This window comes from Poecile atricapillus, chromosome 6 (assembly GCF_030490865.1).
Source record: "Poecile atricapillus isolate bPoeAtr1 chromosome 6, bPoeAtr1.hap1, whole genome shotgun sequence".
Taxonomy (NCBI): domain Eukaryota; kingdom Metazoa; phylum Chordata; class Aves; order Passeriformes; family Paridae; genus Poecile; species Poecile atricapillus.
Window position 1 is genome coordinate 17,727,543 of NC_081254.1, and position 14,902 is coordinate 17,742,444.

The window sequence follows — 14,902 nt, forward strand, 5'->3', positions numbered from 1 at the left end:
GATACACTAGGGTTCTTCAGGGTAGCAGTGGTATCCCTCAGCATTGATAACTGATGCATTGTGTTCTCTGTGGGTCAGCCCAACCCCTTTCTCAAGTAGCATTTTCTGTTATCCCTGCTTTGTCTTCCCCACAGGGTGCAATCCTTACGACAATGCTTGTGTCTCGGAATTTTTCAGGTAAGTCCTCAATGTTCCCATCCCTTCCTTGGTTTTGTTTTGTGTGAGTGAGCTGGAGACTATTTTAGCCATTTTGGGATCAAGTAGGAGGGGAGAAAACATTCTTTCAGTTCATCATGGTGATCACTTTGTCTGAGCTGTTGACCAGTGTGAAATAGGAAATTATTTATTTGGAGAGGAGCACATGGTATTGTAGTCTGGTACAAAAAATAAAGTCAGCTTCCATAATTGTCTCATGATATTTTACTAGCAAATTACTTGTGAGAAATTCTAGCTGGTATCATTAGCTTTCCCATCATAAACCAGGAGTGAAGAGCTCTTATTAGGTAGGAGTGTTTCCTTTAGGCAGGGACAGGGAAGTAATATTGGTCAGAATAGGGACAGGACCTATTTGGGTATTGTATTACTTTGACTCATCAAAAATGGGTCTGAAGTGTCTAGCTATTAGTTTTCCTTCTTGGAGTCTCAGAAGTGGTTTTCATCCTTTTAAATTTAATGGCTGGTAGTCTGGCTCCCACCCAACTGCATTACGTAGTGCATTTACTGAAAATGCAAATCTCAACATGTAAATCCATGCTTTTTGGAAGATTATTGTCTTGGCTCAGCATACCTAGGTGACGCAGTCTTATCTGTGTTCATTTTCATTTGGGTAGAAAACCTCTATTTGTAAGTGCCTTTGGTTTATGGGACCTTTATTTTCTTAACCCTCTTTGTAATTTTCTTTCTCTTTTAAAAGAGCAATCATTGAATGCATGAGTCAGATTTTTATTGCACCTGACTACAGCTGCTTTCAAGTAGAAGTCTGCTATATGGATTAAATTATGATAGAAGTGTATTCATTTCATCTGGCCATTTACTAATGGTGGATACCAATACTTATATTCTGGATGTTTTTACAATAAACTTGTAATTGGAATGAAAACCTCTGTGAAATGATCATCCCAGCATACAAAGTGCACATTCATGCACACATTCTTTTGTGAACTCAAGAAAGTGTTTTTAACCTTCTGTATGGTGATATGAAAAAAAAAAAAATAAAATAGGTGAAACCATGCTACAATTTAGGGCCAACCCTCAGCAACATCCAGACATTTTTTTCTTGGTTCTTGTTTTCAGGTAGACCTGTGCCAATATGTCAGCATTACTTGTGGCTACAGCAATTTCTTTTTACTGCATTTCTCATAGTTAGGCCTTAGAGGGACAGAGTGATTGTATCCATTCATCTGTCCCACAATTGTGCTATTACAGGACTTAAAAATTCTGTACTGTTTTCTAAGATTGATTCTGAAATAACTGTGTGAGGGGCTGTGGCACAATGATAGGACTTCTGCAGGTCTGTTCAGAGCTAAACATTTTCTTGGGCCTTCTGCTGGTGTTTACACAGCTCATTTTTATTTCACTTAATTGATGATTCTGAAATAGACAGGGGCTTTATTCTTTTTTTTATAACAGAAGTTTTAGATTAATTTTTGGTCTGCAAATGTTGTCACTTCTAATGAAGCTGCAGAAGTGCTTGGGTAAGCAAATCTCTTATGGCTAATATTTTGACCAGGTGAAATGCCAGCAAGAAGGGTTCTCCTTAGTAGTGTGTGACCTATAGAGCCACTTAATCCCTGAGCTAGTACTGAGGAGGAAAAAGCTTGCTCTACTCATTCTTCTGTGTGTCAAGGACTGAAGCTGCTGTATCCACTTCAGTTAACAGCTGAAGGAAAGGAAATCCTAGGTGGCCCATAGTGAGTGCAAGGTTTGCAGTGTCACTGAGTTCTGCTTTGAATATAAACCGTGATGCCAAGAGTGAGACACTCAGAAAAACTGTCCAGAAAGAGATGTTGTGGATTTAGATGCAAAGCCTCTGTTGAGAGTAGCAATTTCTTACATTTTTATGTGTTTTCAGAGGGGTGAGATCATCTACTCCTGTTTTCTTTACAGGACTTTGTGTAATATGAGCTTGACTTTTTTTTAAATTGTAATTATTTTTTAATTTACTTAGGTTTTCTAGTTGGCTGCAGTTAAGTAGATACATCTGCTGGAATTAAAGAATAAATACGTGCGAACTGAAAGTAATAAGTTAAAAAACTTGTGTGGGAACCTTGGGTAGAGCTCAGACTTCTTACCATGATAGGCATCTAACTGCACTGAAGAGTTCTGCAATAATATTTGTTTCTTTCCCTAACCCCTTAAGGGGTTTTTATTTTCTCTAATTGGGTGACACTATTTTGTGGGTTTTTAAAAGTCCCATTCCCAGCAGACAGGGAACTAGATTTATGAAGAGAGAAGCTTCTTCCTGCCTGGGGATGAGATCTCCTAAAAGCTTCTTTCACAGATGTTTTATAAAAAGAGGAAAATGAAGGCTCATGTGACCCCAGTATCAATTAATTAGGCATGATTGTACTATCTGCAGGAAATATGAGAAGACTCCTTTAATCTTGTAGTCATTACTATCTCCTATGTCACATTTTGTAATATGGAGTTCCTTCACTGTGTAGGCCTGTGACAAATTGTATTCCTAAAGAATCTCTAGCAGTACTCTTTCTTTTTAGCCCACCAAAAATTCTTGGTTTTTACAAAGGAAAAAAAAAAAGTTTCTGTTCTTTTGAGAGTAATTTGTTGCTTGCTATGTGCCTTGTGCCCCAGGCCAGTTAAGTTAAAGGGTATCTGGTTTCTTTCCCCAGTTATGATATATTCAGCCATTTAATGTTGGCTGTTTGTGGTTCTTTTTAGAAGATTACATCTCAGGCCAGCTGTAGGCTATTCATTAAAAGCAGGTAGTTGCACTCCTTTCAGTATAAGTCAGGAAGTTGGTTACAATAAGGGATTTATAGCTTCTCACTACACTCTGGTAGGTGTTAATTCAGCTGCAAGAGAGAACAATGCAATCTAAATTTTGCTGTAGGATTGTCAGGGTCACACATAGGGTGATCACTTGGATGTTCACTTGGGTGTTCACTTGGAGTTTCTGATATTCAGATGATCTAAGCAAATGCTGCTGTGATCTGCATTCACTTACTGAATACAGAAGTGCAGTCAGGTAAATCAACAGATTAGGTCATGTGCAAGAAACTCCTAAATCATCTTCTGAGAAGTAAATGTAAATGTATTACTAGAAGAGAGTTGGCAAGGCTTTTAGAGATTCCTGCAATATTTAAGGATGCCTGGACTAATTTGTGTAGATGAAACTCTAAATAAGCTTGCTGTAAGCTGAGTGAAAGGATGGGGAAAAAATGGTTTTCATCTTAGGAGCAGCCATCTTCACAAAATGCTGAGAAGTGGCTTTTCTCCGTAAGCTGATTTTTATGCACAACTTACAAGTGGCCTATGTGAAATTCTTAGTACTGTTTTCCTAAATGGATTGCAACTGTTTATTTGGGGAGCTGTTCAACAAGCTTTCACACTGTGAAATTCATTTCTAGCACATGGTTCAGCACAAGTCCTGTGTTCAAAATAGATCCTAACGCAAACATTGCAGGTAATTAAGCCTGAAACCTCTATTTTTAACTGATGTTGAGCTTTTTTCTAGGTTATTGTCACTTGCTCAAGTCTGTTTTGTGAGGGAGTTACTGTGGCAGAGTGTGACAGGAACTTGTTACATCTCTCCAATGTGCAGGTTTGGGTTTTTGACTAGATAGGTGAGGCTCAGAGAGGCTGGAGGCAGATTCAAGGAGCAGAGTTCTTTCTAACTAAGTAAAGAAGGCCCAAATATGCCTGTGCATATTTATAGAGTAACCTGTACAGAGACATTTTTTAGCTGACTAAAGAGCAAGAAGGAGGAAATAATACAAATACTGAAGTGGTACTGAAATAATTTGCTGTTTTGTTATACCTCCCTTCCAGAAGCATGAAACTGAATTTTTGCTGTGTGGTTTGTTTTTTGGGTTTGTTTTTTTTTTGTGTATATATATGCATATACATACATATCTACATCTACACTCAGGATGAAAATTGAGTTATTTTCTTTAACTGAAATAAGTATGTGAAGTTTCTAAAGTGCTATGTTAGGTAGATATTGATTCAGGACCAGAAATTTGTATTTCCTGGTAGGAATCCAAAGGTATGAAAATATGGAGAGGGAAAGAATTATGAGGTATTTTTAGAGATTTGATTAAATAAGTGTAAAATCACTGGAAACCACATTTCCCAAGCAGAAGATGTAGTCACATTTAATGAAAAATTAAGTTGTTTTTAAGTGTTTTCTCTGTGTGGACCTGCCAAACTTCCATTTGCAACTTCCTAAAGTGACATGGATTTCATTACTGCATGTGTTTATCACTATAGTCAGAGAGTCTGATTTATCATCAAAAATGGATGTAAATGATTAGAATAATTTCTTCTACTTCTAGAAGTTCCTCTCTCTAAAGTTCAGGAAAGTTCTGTGAATACTTTTTACTGTGGTGTTTGTCCTTAATAAATGGATATTCTTGAATTTACACTGCATTCATGGGCATTGTGTGATGGTAGCCAGAAGTGCCTCTTGTGACTGTACACTGACTGTTGGCTCCCTTGTGGTGACCCCAGAAGTGGCATCAAATTGAGAAACAGTTAATATGATTTTCTTTGAACTGAGAATATGATAATGACAAGCTGCAACTCTGTGTCATTGGGAAGTCTGTGTTGGTATGATATAATTTTTATTTTATCGAGTCTCAATAAAGTCCAGAATTCTTCAGGTAAAAGTGCTTGTGTTTAGAAACCAGAACTCAGCTTGTTTGTTGGACTAGCATCATAAGTTAGTCAAACTTAATAAAAGCAGCCTCAGCGTTCTTCCTGCATCACAAAAATAGAACTCTCTGGAAGCGTAACTGAAGTGAGAAATGTAACTGAGTTTTGGTAGCTGAGGACAGGGCAAACCAAGGCACAGGCTGGATGAAGGGCTGCTCTCTCTGGAAGAGGAGGAGTGGGGCTGGCACTGGGAAAGGCACTATCCGTGTCTGTCTTTGGAGTGAGTATTTCCTCTTCAGTCCCCCCTTGGCCCTGGTGCATCCAGAGTGTCTGGTGTTTATTGCTGATGAGTTCAGCATTTGGGATTTCTGTTTCTGCCAGGAGCACGGTCTAGAGCCCAGGCTGTTTAATATGGAGGCCAGAACTGAGAAATGTGGGGAGAGGGAGGGGTATGTGCAGGAGATGCCTTTTGTGTTTCTCTTCAGAGATTAATTGAAGAGTGTCTTGTTAAGTCAGGAACAGAACTGTTTATAATTTACAGGGTTAGCAGCATGTGCTTTCATGTTCCTTTATTCTAGAAAAACTTTTTACTTCTAGAAGTTAAGAGAAGAGGGAATTGAATCCCTTTAACATATAGAGGAAATGGGAAAGACAGAAAAAATTAATATTAGCATCCATGCCTGGAAAACCGTAGAGCATTGCTACAAGATCATTTCAGGAACAGCAAAGAATCTGCCTGCATGTGTCTTTGGATTTTTCCCCTCCTGTTGTCTCTTTGCAAATCTGCCTGTCTTCTAAAAGGATTATTATTACAGAAAATCTCATCTATTGCTTATGCAGAAATTCCTCTTGCATCCCTTTTATTTCTGTCTTGTAACTTGTACAGGCTGATCTCTGGGTAGACCTGCATGCTTCCCTGTTCTCTGAGGTGTCTGAGTTATCTTTGTGTGTAAATTTCACACATTTCACAGGCTCTCCAGCTGTCTTTATAAACCACAGTATGATGCATGAACCAAATACACCACAGACCAAGTTTCTTTCTACAGTGCTGGGATGCTGTCAGGCCTGTGGGAGAGCAGTGTGTGTCATGCAGAGGTACAATCAGGGAAGGAGGCTGGACAGGCAGGCTGCACCAGGGAACACAGATCAACATTACGTAGTGCTGGGCTGGACAAAGGCACTCTCAGCTGAATTTGCTTTGATATTGTAGAACATGATTTTAGCTGTCTCCTGTCCACAAAGACAAATGTGAGGTTGTGGGAAAACTGCAGAAAGTGTGAAAAATGTTTCTTCCCTCCTTGTCTCTAGGATGTGCCCAGAACATATGTTGGTACTATTTTGCTTCTCTGATGGTGGTTTTGTTTGGTTTTTTTTCACTTCAAGGATGTCCCATTTGGCATATTTGTTATATTGCAGAATCCTTTACTCCTTCTGAAGTGTTGTAAGACTGTAACAGTCTCTTGTTTTCTGAAGTTGTTGTGTGAGATGCCTTGATGCATGTGTGGTATGAATGCTGGACCTCTTTTGACCCCATAGTCACATTGGTCTCTTCCTCACTTGCAGGTAGAATCAAGTCAGCCTTTGTCATGCCTTGAAGGTGGCAAGAACTTTTGCCTTGCAGTCTTACAATGTTTTAATATGTGTACACTCAGAAAAGAGACTGTTGCAGGGCAGATGAATTGCTTTGCCCACCTCCATGTGTGCACATTGGAACATTGTGTTTTGACACATCACATTCAGAAAACCTCTGCATGAGGTTCTCCCAATGTTCTTGGTTTCTGAGAGCTGGAATGAAAACAAAATTGTAATCTAGCTTTATACTTGCATTAGAGAGTAGAATTAGAAAACCAAAGATTCTAGTAAGCTTATATGGAGTGCCACCTCTTTGTTGGGAGGAGATGCTCTAGTCATTTGCACCAACTCAGCTAAAATTGTGTAGTTAATCCATGTCTGTAGGGTCTTGTAGGGAAGGCAGGGTGGAAAATGACATAAAATTTGAACAGTTGCTTAGGTATTGCAAAAACCTTCTTTGCCTAACATCGCTGCTTCTAGAGGGACTGAGCACTCTGTGGAAGCTGATCAGTATGTCTTTGGAAATTGAACACTTCAACAGTCATGTGAGCATTGTCTTAGGTCTTGCCTTTTCTCTAGGCCTTATCTTTGCTGCACCTAAAACCCAGGTGCCCAGACACATAAGTTTCCCAGCAGCTGCTTAGGAGAGTATGTGTTGGTCCAGGAGCTGTCTTGCATGCTGTTTACAGAAGTTGATACATTCTTCATAAGTAGACAAGAAATGGTTTCTATCTGTTGAAGTTGTAGATGGGGTCTTGCTGTTGAAAGTCATTGTTAATGTACCACTTTGCTGTAATAGATGGAGCATCTCCTTCATCACTCCCAAGTGTTGCTTCTGCCAGGCATTTGTTGTGGGCTCTCTGTGTGTGCTTATCATTCTCTGTTTCACTGGTTGTTCAAGTTGAGCACAGCAGAGAATCTTTACCTTTCAATGAAGAAATTCAGCCTTGTTCCCAGACTCTTGCCATTCTTCCTTTTTGAAACGATTTTCAGGTGCTTCCTTTTGCACTTTTTCACCCCCTTTCATTTAGCTATCCAGCTATCCCCAGAGAAACTGTGAATAAAAGTAATTAGAAGGCTTCTGTGTTATCAGCAGCCCCTTTATAAACCAGGTCTGTTTTGTGAATGGATGCACTTACAGGTGCAGCCTTGATCCTGTTGTAAAAATCAGACAGGTTTCTTAAGCTTTTCCCCCTGTAACTGCTGACACTTCTGGGTGGGGTTGCAGTGTGTGAGTGGAGGATTGACAGAGAAGCTCTGAATTACCACTTCAGATGTGGTCTTCTTGAGGTGGTGGAAGTGTAGTATTTTGCCTGAATAAGTGAACAATAGTTAGGATAGATGACCCTCTGCTATCGGGATGAATTTGATCAGTGACGTGTCCTGTTTTCCAGGTCTCTTGCTGCCAGTGAGGAATTAGCAGGATGGTTGTCCTTCTGTAGTTTTGTGCATTTTTGAGGGATGTGGCAGAGAGAGAGAGAGAGAAGATAGTCTTGAAACCAAAATCTGACCTACTTCTGCTTCTCTCCACAGCTGCCAAAAGCCTGCTGAATAAGAAGTCAGATGGAGTGAAGGTAAGTTCTTGCCTTGCCATTTCACTGTCTCTCCCACCACCTGAACAGAAGGCAGCCTTTCTCTCTGGTGCCTGTCCCCTTCCAGGGTAAAACCACAGCCCTGTCCTGTGGCTGGGATTGCTATAAACAGCATCTTGTTATGGAACCCTGGGTGGGATCTTAGTGTTCCTTATATGCATAAGTAGCTAAGTGCACTGTTGCAGCAGCAGGAATTCCTTTTCCCCTTTCTGTGATGTATGGAGAACTGGTCAGCACTGGATTACAAAGACCAAGGACTTGCTCAGTTGTGACACATGCCTCTGACTAGTCTGTTCTGTTCAGTGCTTTGGACTGTGAAAATTGCACATACCAATTGTGAGTGACTGATGATATACCCAGCAGACCCCATGGAAGTTTCTTGGTCTACTCACTTGGACAGATGCTGAAAGTTGAGCAAGAAGGGTGGGGAAGGAGGAGCCTCCAAATGTTCATGTTTGGCCCAACCAGAAACTGAGGATTGTGTCAAAGTTCAGCTCATGTGCCTGAAGTTGAGACACTCTCCTGTTCCCTTCTGAAGAAATTTTTTTTTCCCCACTTCAATGTCACTGTCTGTGTTGCATGGTCATCATTTAATTCTGGAGGTTACAGGCCAAGGCTCTGTTGTTGCAGGCAGCAGCCCTTTACCATCTGATACTGCAGGAAACACGATTATAAGCTAGAGCATGGTCCTCCCCTAACTGTTCTGAAGGATAATTGTCCTCCACATGGAAAAGAAGAGTTGGGCTTATTTACTTGCATTTTCCTTTGAACTCCAAACCTTTCTCCACAGCTGTTAGGTGGAACAGTTCATCTCCTGGCTTAGCACTGTGGGCAGTCTTCATTCTTTCTGTGCTGGGGGCTGACATTCACACTGTAGGACCAGCACACTTGTACTCTCCTGCTCTCTGAGCCCTTCTCTGTTTCAATGAGGCTTTGTTCCCAGAGGGCTCACAGTACAAGCAGGCTGCTGGAAAAAGAGGTGTTTATAGAAGAGTTGTGTTTGTTTTGGAGACTGCTCTAATAAAACATGCATCCTTACAGTTCTGTGGTATTCTTTCCTATTGACATCCAGGTTTTGGGGTTTGTTTATTTTTTGATCAAAATACTCTGTGAAAATGCTCTTCCTGCCATAGGATTCTTGTCTTTGAAATGTGCCTGCAAGAGTGAGCTTTTGGCCTTTGCACCAGCCTGCCTCTTGTACAGACATGCAATGAACACATGCACACTAATGCAGCAAGTGTGTTAGAGTTGTTGCATCTGTTGATATTTAAAACATTACAGTAAAATTCCGGTAGAATAAGAGTAGATTATCCCAAATGTTGTGAAATGAGAACCAACAGGTGCTTGCTTCAAAATCCCAATGAGACAGGGGAGAAGTAATTGGAAAAATAGCAGGTATCAACATCCCTACATAGTTTTGTTACTTATCTAGACAAGAAAAGACTTTCTTTTAGGATTCTTGATTTCTAACAAGCTTTCAGGGAGTATCATACCTTGGATTAAAATATTTTAAAAATTGACAAAGAATGTACATATAAATCTCGAAGAACCACTTCCTGGTAATGTAGTTACAAGGAGACCCTGTACAATAGAACCTTCCAGCTCCACAGAAAGCTTGTGCTGTTTGGTTCATGGAGTACATGATGTCTTCCTCTGTGAAAAGGATAATTCTGGATTTACTTTTCTTCAGCCCTTTGCTGTATATGTTGTTTCTCGTATGTGTAATTGAATACTTTGATAAAGTGGAGGTTATATTAGGGAGCATAGCATTCTCTGTTCATGGTGAATGAGATTGTCCTCTAGAAACCACTGCTTCTGTAGGACACTGGAGACCTGCAGTCTCCAAGTCTGCAAGCAGCTTCCTCCCTCCAAAGGGTTATAGCAGACTGGCTTTGCAGTGTGAACTGCAGTGTTGTCCATTGCTCATGGTCACCCTGGGCTGAGGGCCCCCAGGAGGGGTGTTGAAGCTTCCCATTTTTCCTAAATGGTGTCTATCTTCAGGTGTGGATTTTGAGTCCTCATTTCTGTAAGTGTCAAAACTCAGAAATAAGTAATGTATTTCTTATGAAAGCTCCTGTTAAAGTAACTGTCTTCAGTTATTCTTCTGCTCAGTAATACAGACTTTTAAAAGTCAAAGTTGTTTTCCCCCAGTGCTAAGCTTGGACAAGACAGTGAGTGCATAACGGTCTCTGTGTGTTTGTAGGACATCCTTAACACTTCTGTTGTAGGATTTCGGTGTCTACATGCTTATCTCTTTCCTTGCCCTCCTGTAATGGGTGCTGCATCCCATTAGAAGTGTAGCTTTTTACCATGTCCATTTGCTTGTTGGAGCAGTACTGGCCCATTGGCTGCTGGAGACAGTCTTTGTGCTGGTCACTGTCTGCTTGGTGGCCTCACCATTGTGACCAGCATACTTGTCATGTGTTGCTCCTTATGCAGGAAACTTGGAATTTTAGCTCCACTCACTTTCTCACCCTGTACAGTTCTGACAAACAACTTGTGGCAGTGTCTGATTGAGGTAAGAGCATCTGGTCTTACTTGTGGCAAATGATTATTTTCTGCCCATTGCAGTAGTGCAGAGCACAAATACTGTGGCTTGAACACCAACCAGGTTTTCAGCTTTGTGGTATCCTTTTCACTCCCACTTCCTATATAAATTATTCTACATCAGACGTAGGTTTAGAACAAACACTGCATGCTGTAGTTTTAACTGTAGTCTGCTGCTGACCACATGCCATCTGGTTAGGCTGTTTCTCATGTTTCCTCCAGATAAGAAGACTGGTTTAGAATGTTGAGTTTTCTGTTTGTTTGTCTCTTACAACCTTCTTGGAAATCAACTCTTTATGGATATTTGAGAGAAAATATGTTTCAGTTTCTTCATTGGTTTTATCTGATCCAGGGTGACTATGCACCATAAGACTGTTGTCACAGGTATCCACAAAGTAGATAAGAATGGAAAGAGTATTTCTTCCACTAATAGATTATTACACTAGTGTAAAACTTAATGGCTTTAAAGACATTGAGAAAAAAGTACCACCAGTTCATGTTAATTTACTTTCTGTTCAAAGTAACTTCCCCTTTTTTTTTGGCTGGTATTTAGAGCTGTCTGTGCTACAATCCTGCATTGTTTGACAAGGATAGTAGGAATTTTTATTACATAGTATTACACAAGCTTGAGTGAGACATATACATCTTTCTCATGCTTTATTCCCAATAACTTCATGAAAATGTGCATTGGTGAATTTCTGATGCAAACTACAGCATGTATGTCCTGACTTAGCATAAATGAGAGAGGAATGATTTAATAGTCATATGTGGTGATATGAGCATTTAGTGTGAATTGTGTTGAGCTGATACATTAAAAAAAAAAGGGCACAAATATGTTTCTCTAGCAATAGACTCAAATCCTTCACTGAAGAAAGTTTAGGACTAAAGCAATGAGGGTGCATGCATTTTACTTGGATCAGACCATTTTAGAAGGCACTGGGAGAAGCTTAAATCAGGAAGGGAAGACGAGAAAGAAACTTTTTTTTAAAATTCCAATACTAGTGTGTCCACACTGGGGTTGTTTTGATAAATTTCCATGGATATGACCCTCCCCTCTAGCAAATTCCTTTCCAAATTTTATTTGAAGCTTTCCTGGTTTTAATTTTGCACTGTTGCTTCTATTTCAAGTACTAATTCTGCTAATTGGTAGATATTTCATCAGCTTGGCACTTGAGAACTTTTCCATTATCTTAAATAATGAATGATTTAAACTGCCTTGAATCTTAAATTCTGCCTGCTCACCAAACCTTTGTAGTGCTGCATTTACTTTCTTCAAGCACAGTTTGGATCCAAGCTGTTGGAGTAGCTGCAGGATGGCCCAAGTTTTATCCCCAAGGAATATGGTTTGCTGATTTCAGTTCCAGAAAGTGAGGCTAGAAGATACTGAGTGACGAGTTGTCCCTCTAACATACCACATATCTTGTGGTCATCACTGTAGGTCCCAGGTATTTTTTTAAGATTCTAAATTTATGAGCAACATTGTGCATCTACCATTTTATAATTGACTTTAGATAGTTTCAAAACAAATTTACTTGTTTTCTTATTCCCCTTTCTTACTGTATTCTGGAGTTGCCATCTACTGCAAGGTGAGAGAGGGGATTAAGGAGTGGGCTGGGGCAAACACCTGGATGAAGATTAAGGACACTTTATGCAGAGTGTCCTTCCTATAAGCTTGTCAGGGTCTGGGCTCCCTGTCGTTAGTGTTACAGTCCTACTGCTGATTTTTTTTAAAATTTGTTTGTTTGTGGTTTTTTTTGTTTTTGGGTAGCACTTCAAAGAGTTATATTCTCTTTTTTCCAAAGGGGTATTGCACTTCCTGCTGTTGTGAGAGGTGTTGTGTGTTTCGCAGGGCCTGTAAGACCTGTTTCTATAAGCAGAATTTTTTCATGCACAAAGTATTATTTTCAGTTAAGCATGTAATTGTAATTGTTTTTAAATTGGTCCTTCTCTAAACTCTTTGTCAGTTTCTTTTTTTCTTTTTTGTTTACTTCTGACCACTTGGGTTTGTGACTAGAATTTACAAAATTATATCAGTAATGTTCTTCAGGCCCACTGTAACACTATGTAGATAGTAAATTGTGGAGCATGCTGTGGGATGCAGGAAATTTTAACAGCATTCACTTGCAATGCTCTGCCAAGTCTGATGATTTTCTACCTTGTCTTTCTGCCACATGCACTCTGTTTTCTTTCCCTGTAAAAGCTGAATAGCACAGCTGAAAGGAGAATTCAACTGAAAGTGGAAAAATCCATTTATTTGGTATAACAAGGTTAATGTTCTAAAATCTGCTCTATATATTACATAACTGCAAAGAGGCACCAAATACCATTTGTTCTGCTGTTTGAAAGGAATATTGCAGTAAGTGTACATTTTATGCCTGATGTATACCAGCTTTCCCTGCCCTTTGCCCAGTAAAGAGTATGTGGGGAAGGAAGTATGCTCTGGCATCCTCTGTAAACTGGCATGGCTGCTGGGAAGCAGCTGGTCAAAGCATGCCTTAAACAGAGAAGGCACAATAGAAAGGTGAAGCAACCTATGAAATCTGCAAGGGTCAAGTAACATTCATACCATGACTAGTGGGAGTTAATGTTCCTATCTCTGCATCTGGACTTGTTATAATCTTAAAGCCATACTGCTTAAACATTCTTTATTGTAAAGCTGAACAGGAAGAACCCAAGTTCATCTGAACAGCAGAGTTTTGTGCTGAACTGTGTTATGCAAGACACCTAGGGAATGCTTCAGATCTGTTTAAGTGCTGACATCCAGTAGCACATTATATCCACCTTTGATGCATTCAGTTTTCTCACTGCATTGTTGTAATGCCTAGAAACACCAACTGAGATCAAGGGTCCAGTGTGCTTAGCTAGTGGTGGCTAAGCAGAAAATCCCTGCCTCTTAGCTTACAATTTAAATAGACAAGCTGACAAAAGGGCGAGAGAAGATGGTTTGACAAAGATTAAATTATTTGCTCAGCATCACACAAAAGGGCTAAAGCAGAAGGAGAAATAGGACGTCAAATTTGCTGGTTCAAGATGACTCTCACTATGATGATCTGCTTTTAGTTCAACATTTTTTTCCTATCTTAAGTTCTGAAATTACTATACTCTCCATAGGAATATGAGTTGCTGCAAGCATGATATTTTATCGAAAATACTGTCACTATCAGGCTGGGGGAGAACTGTATGTAGAAGACAGAAACACAAAAAGCTGTCATAAATAAAATAGCCATGTTAAGTTCCCAGGACTGTGAATGGGACCTTGCTTGGAATCACTCTATTTCTTACAGTATGTTTTAGTATGTGTTATGGAATGATTCATGCTCACCATTTCTAGTATTTTTTTCTGCCATGCTGAACAGACTGATTCTTCAGGTTGTCTTCTGTCACCTGCTGACTTCTGTTGGTTGTTACCTAAAGCAAGTCTCTTCCTTAAGTTTCACTGTAGAGAATCTGCTCCTCTTTCAAGACGAACACCTAAAATTCACACACGTAATAAAAATAGAACTGTAGCAAACATTCATCCCTAGGTTTGTTGTCTGTACTGCTTTGGGAGAATGTTTTGTCACTCGAGTGTAGGGAAACCCTTAAAGTGATCAGTGAGGTACTTTACCATAGGCTGTTTCTGCCTTTAATAATTTTTTTTCATTCCCTGGGACATCTCTGCACTGCCTAGAAGCTCTTAGAGATGTATCTGTGTTATGGAAGGGAAAGAGAAGTCTATGACTAAACTTCTGTTCTCTTATTTACTTTGCTAAGTTGCAGTCACATTACAAGAAGAACAAAAAGCTTTGCTCACTCAGCTAGTCACCTTGGGAAGGTAACAATAGATGGTTCTGATGCAGCTGTTAAGATTTATTGGGAGGTTGATCTGGTTTTAGTAACTTCCTTGTATATGATTTGACTGAATAAGTTTTGAGGCTTTAGCACTTACTGCCAGTGCCTTATGTTGGCATTTTCTAACCTGTCTTGTGTTTTAGTAGTATTTTCATGCTCTGTCATAACACAGACCTCACTCCTCGCCCTTTTCACACTGCCAACCTAGCTTTTCTTCCCTGTGTTATTATAGTAGCCTGTAATAATGTGCTTTCTGGGATTTCTACACTATATCATTCCCTGTAATAGACTAACACTGTTTTAAATTTAGCTTGTACTCTAATTAAGTTCTGATCTGCAGAGGGTTCTGTTTCCTCCTGTGTCAGTGTTACTTGTGCTTCTATGTAGGATGATGTTTGTTTTCTGCATGGTTTGGTTGATTCTTTTCATATTGAACCTTTTGCTTGTATCTTAACATTTTCTGTCCCTTTTTTCTCTTTTGTAACTTACTGGAAGTCTGTATGAATTTCAAATGATTTTGTCTTTCT

The 14,902-nt window shown here is 39.7% G+C and overlaps 1 protein-coding gene across 12 annotated transcripts in view; it reads left to right on the forward strand.

Moving 5' to 3' along the window:
* The window catches only part of CAMK2G (calcium/calmodulin dependent protein kinase II gamma), a 119,099-nt gene that overhangs the window by 82,504 nt on the left and 21,693 nt on the right, over positions 1 to 14,902 (forward strand). For all 12 annotated transcript variants that reach the window (XM_058842104.1, XM_058842108.1, XM_058842113.1 and 9 more), the window contains exons 12-13: positions 135 to 177; positions 7,939 to 7,979. In XM_058842104.1, coding sequence (XP_058698087.1) covers positions 135 to 177; positions 7,939 to 7,979 — 84 coding nt within the window. The remainder of the gene's footprint in view (positions 1 to 134; positions 178 to 7,938; positions 7,980 to 14,902) is intronic.